Source organism: Pagrus pagrus, assembly GCF_965226575.1.
Source record: "Pagrus pagrus genome assembly, chromosome: 16".
NCBI lineage: Eukaryota > Metazoa > Chordata > Actinopteri > Spariformes > Sparidae > Pagrus > Pagrus pagrus.
In genome coordinates, this window is record NC_140200.1 from 7,460,771 (window position 1) to 7,467,619 (window position 6,849).

The 6,849-nt window shown below is 43.5% G+C and overlaps 1 protein-coding gene across 2 annotated transcripts in view; it reads left to right on the top strand.

Annotated features, from left to right (window-relative positions):
• The window catches only part of LOC311271614 (inactive serine protease 35-like), a gene marked incomplete at its 5' end in the record, with an annotated part of 68,339 nt that extends 61,608 nt beyond the window's left edge, over positions 1-6,731 (top strand). The window contains 2 exons of one of the 2 annotated variants that reach the window (XM_084377368.1): positions 1,778-1,945; positions 3,123-6,731. In XM_084377368.1, the coding sequence (XP_084233494.1) occupies positions 3,127-4,521 (1,395 nt within the window). In that variant the 3' untranslated portion in view covers positions 4,522-6,731. Of the gene's footprint in view, positions 1-1,777; positions 1,946-3,122 lie in introns of those variants that run through there. The other variant, XM_084377367.1, reaches the window with a different exon arrangement.
• Between the last annotated feature and the right edge of the window lie 118 nt (positions 6,732-6,849).

Genomic DNA, 6,849 nt, shown 5'->3' on the forward strand with positions numbered 1-6,849 from the left:
AATTACAAATGATTGAACAGCTTCTGCATTAACAACAATATTTATGTTCAGTATTTTCTGGCACGCAGCGAACATGTTTCTATAAGTGCTTTCAGGCAGCTATTCGCAAATGTCCGTTTTCCAGCTGTGCATACAAAACTTCAACATGGCCTCGTTTTTAGAGTGAAATAGCTGCAGCGCCGAGCACATTTATGATATGATGTGGCGTCCATAGAAGAAGGAGAAAGGTTGTGATGATACATGCTTGAGAAGCTGCGTTATCTGTGCATTTCTCTGTGAAGGGTCATAGGATCACAATCAAATCAAGTAAAACAGAACCAGCAGCCTCCACTTTTCAGGCAGGCTGCCATAAAGGCTCCAGTCTGATGGGATACGTTCAGAGCTTACAGCCAAACTGGACAGAGGACTGCCTAATTGGTCTGAGGATGATCACGGCGACGTTTCCAAGAACTCTGAGCAGGAAGCAGAGGGCCAGCACCACCGCAGTGACCAGACCGCTGCCGTCCCAGGAGGCAGGAGGTGGATGTCCAGGAGAGGAGATGTTAGGAAGTGAGCGCAGTGGAAAACCTGCTGCCAGAGAAGCTGAATGCTGTGGACTGCGAAGGGGATGATGGGAACTGTGCAATTAAACAACATATTGCAGCAAACGAAATGAAATCCTGGCCTAATATCACATGTTCCATCATGACTTCATGCCTTTGTATCGCTTCATTATCCGATCTATTTCCCCATGTTCTAGTTTCCTGCACAACTTTTCATCACGCCACCTTCAGGGAAGTAAAAATGTAAAATGCATAAAACCTGAGCAATAGTTTTCATATCTAGATTTGCAGCAGCAGTGACGACTCCACATATTCAAATAGGAAGTTAAAGCATTTCCTGCACGATAATCAAAATTTATTTCACATCCAACATCATGTTTGTTTATAATAAAACAACATACGCTTCACCCAAATGCATTTTTGAAAAATTAGTATGTAAAAGCTTTTCGGTGGCTCTTCCGAAGCTTTCAATAGATGTACTCGATCTTCATCATCAGCAGATTGACTTTGGTGAGTAATAATAACTATAGATTTTTTTTTGCGAGCTTTTTCATGACTTCTCGTCCATGTTGGCTTCAAGTTTGAGATGCACAGTTCATCCTTGACCTCAGGGACGGCAGTTGACAAAGGACTCATGGTGATTTTTGAGAAAAAGAAGGAAAAAAAAAGCGACAATAGTGCAAACGCCATGTGCTGAAGAATATCATTTGATAAGACTGAAAGCTCCAGAAGGCCAAGTTGAATCTCAGATCGTATGTTTTGTTTGCAATAGAAACTTCAAGGTGATTTACATTATTTAAGTCCGGTCAGTAAAGTAACAGCAGTAATTGAGCATTTGATTGGTGTGTGTGTGTGTGTGTGTGTGTGTTTGTGTGTGTGTTTGTCTGGACACACTTCAAACGTCACCTGACACAAATCTAAACTTACCGCAGACACTCGGGGTAAACACGCACTCAAAGGCAACATTTTGTCTGCACACAGCTTTACATCTGATTTCATTTCTTTACATTGAAGGCGTCACTGTTCTGTACGTGTTTCTCTGACGTCATCTAAATATTTGCTGAATCCTGGTAAAAAATAACCCTAAAAAATCTGTCCTGAGTTGTGACGTCATCACATGATCAAAACCTTCATTCATGCTCGAACCCCCCCTCCCCTCCCTGTCTGCCTCTGAGCTCGTCACTTTTTTCTGCATCAGAGTGGGATGCAGGTTCTTCAGAGGATCTCAGCACACAGTTTCTCTCTCTCTCTCTCTTTTTTTTTTTTTTCTTGGAGCTCATGAAACGATGGGAGCCAGTCTGCTGGAAGCCGTTTGGATAGAGACGATTTTTTATTGATGAGAAGGAGAGCAGTGTCCGGAAGTTTTTTTTTTTCTTTGCTTATTCTTTCTTGAATGTCTGCAGGTAGGACAGTTTTGTCTTTGCTTCTCCTTTTCAAAATAAAATCACATCACCAGCTTTCCTCTTAATGTTTGTTACAAAAGCTGTGTTCTTTTGTATCTTAATTTATTTTTTACCTTTTACTTTTATCTTGAGCAAAAGTCTTTTTTGAGATGCATAACCCTTTAAAATATTCAAAGAGAATATTATCAGATCACATCAGAAAGCAGTCAAAACTAATGTCAAAAATGAACTTTGTGTTGTTAGAATAATAACTAAAGTAAGCTGTTGTATGAAACAACAAGAGCATTGCATCGTTTTGAATTCTAGACTGTATTTATCAGATTTGCAGACAAATTCAAACAATTTCAAGTAAAATATCTCAGCCATCTCTCACACTGTGCTCCTTAACTGATCTTGTGCGCCCTCTGCTGGCTACATTATATCTAACAGCACAGTGAATGCTGCTGTATCAAAGATATCAAAGATGGGAGCTGTGGGTGGTGATGCTGAGGTTAAGAGCTGCTCCCGACAGACAATGTATGTCCACAGTATGATTTTATAGGGGCCCTAAACCCACCACGCCCCCCCCAAACAGTGTACTGTAGTGATGATCTGGCTTAATTTATTTTATTTATCTTTTTTTTCAAGGGGGAAGGAATATTTTTATATGTTAAGCTATTATTTTACTCCTTAACTAATTTGTTCCTAATATTGATGTAAAAATGTAAAAGAAAATATAGAATCATTCTCGTTAACACACAAATGTTATAATGCAGATTCTGTGGATCCTGTATGTTTTTTTTATGTAGGGAAGCCCAAATGTTTCCCATTTATTTTATCATTTTATCATTTTCTGTAGGTTTATATTGCTGGGATCTACTTGAGATGTCGGACTTGTATTTGAGAATTTAAAAAAAAAAACTTGAGTTTCACCTCTGCACTGTAACTTGCCTCCGAGAACAATGATCATTGATGATTGATTCAACGTACATGTGCCAGGGCAAATAGCACTCGATCAGCTGCTTCACGGAGACTTTAAAGTGCATACCATTGATGCATTTAAACGTTAAATGCATGAGGAATCCCAAACTACTGATTTCTAAAATAGGGGGCCTACATAGGGCTACATATGACCCTGCGTTCAGCCTTACTTGCACCTTGGTTTTAGTCGTTTCTCACTTTGTCTCTTTCCTTCCAGTGGGATGGCTCTCAGTCACTTCCTGTGTCTGCTGCTCTGTGCAGTTTCTGGAGTTGTTGGTCAGGACGAGGACAGCGAGGCGTACAGGTGGAGCAGGCAGAGCCTCCCGCTGCTGCTGGACACTCACACACAGCCTCTGAACACTCCTCTGTTCAGAGGGCAGGAGGAGGACGAGGACAGAGGAGGGACAAAGACGCTCTGTGGAATAGAGTGTCAAAGCAGCCACCCAGCTCTGGACCAGGGCGAGCAAGAGAGGATGCTGGGATACGAGACGCTGTATGAGAACGGCACTCGCACGCACACGGATGTCAGTTTGGAGGGTTTCAACAAGACAGGAACGGCAGCGCACTCACCGGCTCGAACCCGCAGGAAACGGCAGGTTTACGGAGCAGATGGACGCTTTGTGATCTCTGACTCGCATTTCATCACCAACTACCCGTTTTCTACCGCCGTGCGTCTCTCCACAGGCTGCTCAGGAGTCCTGATATCCCCCAAACACGTGCTGACAGCAGCACACTGCATCCACGATGGGAGGGACTACCTCGAGAGTGCCAGACGGGTTAAAGTAGGGGTGTTACAGCTCAAGAGTAAAAAGAGAAGAGGGGGTGGTAGGAGGAGGGGAGGGCGGAGGAGGGGCGGGAGGAGAGAAGAGGGGGAGATAATGGAGGAAGGTGAGGAGCAGAATAGTATAGATGGAGATGGGGCGGGAGGGAGAAAGGGAGGCAAAGGCAGGAGGCGCAGGGGGAGGAAAGAGGGTGTAGCTGATCAGGGAGGTGTAGAGTCGGAGAGAGAAGGAGGAGGAGGGAAGCGGAAGAGGCTCAACCGGATACGTCGCAGTGCTGAACCCAAGAAGCAGCCCGTCGTCCGTTGGGCTCGAGTCAAACAAACCCGAATCCCTCAAGGTTGGATCCAAACCAAGAGCTCCGCCAACTCGGCGTCCACAGACTACGACTACGCCGTCCTAGAGCTGAAACGACCCGCCAAACAAAAGCACATGGAGCTCGGGGTGGCGCCACCCTCCACCCCCCTGGCACGGATCCACTTCTCAGGCTACGACGCTGACAAAAGCCTGCTGGACGGGCGCGGGGACGAGATGGTGGTGTACCGTTTTTGCTCTGTGGTGAACGAGTCGGACGACTTGATGTACCAGCACTGTGACGCGCAGTCGGGCGCTACGGGTGCAGGCGTTTACGTCCGTCTGAGGCGGGAAGCGGGAGACGCAGGCAAGAAGGGGAAGTGGCAGCGAAGGGTGATCGGGGTGTTTTCAGGGCACCAGTGGGTGGAGGTGGAGGGGGGCGGGCAAAAGGACTTCAATGTGGCTGTGAGGATTACTCCACCCAAATACGCCCAGATCTGTCATTGGATCCACGGAGATCCGAGTCTCTGTAAAGAGATTTGACTGTAAAGTGATGATCTATTATTAAAAACACCTGTTTTTACTCTGAAAGACACTCAAAGATCTGGGCCTGTATGTATAAAACCTCTAAAAAAACATAGTTGTAAGAATGGTCCGAAACTTTGAGCTTATGACTCGAACACTTCGTAGTAAAAGGTAGGGCTTAGAGGCTTTGTACAGACGCTTACTTTTAGTAAAGACTGCCGTGTTGTCAATTAAGGATGTCGACCCAAAATGCTCTCTCTGTCTGAGGCTCTTATGCTGCAATCCATTGAACATGGAGCTCAGAAAAAGAAAAAAGTGCAACGACATTGGTCATTCAAATAGGAATCCCTGGTTGAAAACTCGAGCAAGATCGAGCCTGCGGTGGCCGACACGAACGCGCCTAAACGTCACAGTAATACAGTGGCTTGATAGACGTCTTGGCGGTGCTAGCCTACTCCTCCTCCCGACCAATGTTTCCACAAGAGGATGCACTGGGAGGCAGTGGATTGCAGCATTTAACAGCCAATGGCACGGCTTCAAAGGTTACGTGTCGTGGCTTCATCAGGGCTTCAGGCACACCTCGTCATTCATCATTCACTGTGTCCAAAGACATGAAGGCTTTAATATATTGTAGCATGCAAAATAAAGGTTACAAGTTCCCACAGGTATAAAAACATTCAAATATGTTGTTTGGGATATTTTTCAAAATCTTACTTAAGTTAAAAAGGGTGTAGTAACCGTTTTGAGTGATACGAAAATGTTTCTCTTTTGCAAAACAGCACAGGATTCGACCCAAACTAAAACATTTTTTTTTAAAACAGTACTGATTTAACATTGCACTTCATTAAAATGAACTTACTCACAATCAAAATCGATACAGCAGAACCAGATACACTTTATATTCCTTACCAAAGGCTCTGGCCTACATTACCCACAATGCAATTCGAATGCTAGTAGTAGTAGTAGTAGTAGCAGTAGCCTCCAGCAGAGATGAGGAGCAGGTCGTCTTCAGACCCAACCGATGCCGACTCAAGTGACATCACTTGAGGCAACTTTAATGTGTAAAATCTGTGCAGCGTCCCTTTAAAAAGATTACTCCTGTGTTTATTAATTCACATATTTCACTGCTCAGCTTAATTATTATTATTGCACTTTTTTGTAATTGCTATAAATGAGGGTAACACAAGCATCAGGAAGACTCACACTAACATGTGAACGCTTGATTGTATTTATGCTGAAACCATCGTGTCATGAACTTTTCCATGTTGTGTAACGATGTGGCGTTAGGACAGACGTGTCTTCATTAATTTATCATCATACGCTTCCAAAATATGAAAAGTGTGAAGCCGCTGCCTCTGCTCGTCACTGCTGAACTTTCTGAGACCTGGGCTGCGGTCAAATAGTAAAAAAAAAAACTGCACTTACACTTTGGGCTGCAAGGAATGAAGTAGACAGGAAAGGAAGCACTAATGCAACTTTTTATTATTAGTTTAGTATTTAGATAATTCAGCCAGCTCTTATCATGGCCGCCACTTAGATACTTATAGGTTATTTCACTCAGTTAGGAGCCTTCATAAGAAAAAAAGACCGCAAACCCAAGTCTTCACACTTAGTAATGTTTACGTAAGGCACTTAACTGTAAGAATAACAGGAAAACTGTGTCAAGTTTAATTTAAGACCATAATGTCACTCTTTCACTCACAGCTTTATACATACTGGCCTGGAAACGCTGATCTAAGATCGTATCGGCAAACATATAATCAAGGAATGCTGCACATGTCTGTGGTTCTGGATCTTAATCAGCTTATTGAGAGACTATAAATCACATGCAGTAGACGTGTGCTAAAAATGAAGATTTTAATGTGCTTTTTTAGGAGGAATTCACCTTTTCTAAACATCACAGCTGTTTGTCTGTCACCTTATTTATATAACTATGAAACTGTAAGTATGTAAAGGAAAAGAAAACCTTATTTTTGTCTCTTGTGTTGTAAAATGTCAACATTTTGCTTTGTTTCCTTCACGAGCACACACAAGTAAAACACTTTTCTGATGTTTTGAGGCGAGTGACAATAACTTTGTGTTGTAATTTTTGTTCATGCCACAAACGCACGTTCCTGTCAACAGAAATTAACTCGTGCCGAAAAACAAATAAAGATGTTGAGCTTTTCGAACAGCGAGCCGACAGAAGCAGGACAGAGAGAAGTGATGAGCCGTGAGGGAGGTTTGGATCAGTGTATTTGTCTTTTATTGCATCTCATTTGGACTCACATGCAGGTGGGGTTGGGGGGAGGGGGAGGGGAGGGAGGACGATGCCATCCATAACAACCCAAAGAAAAAAACAACACA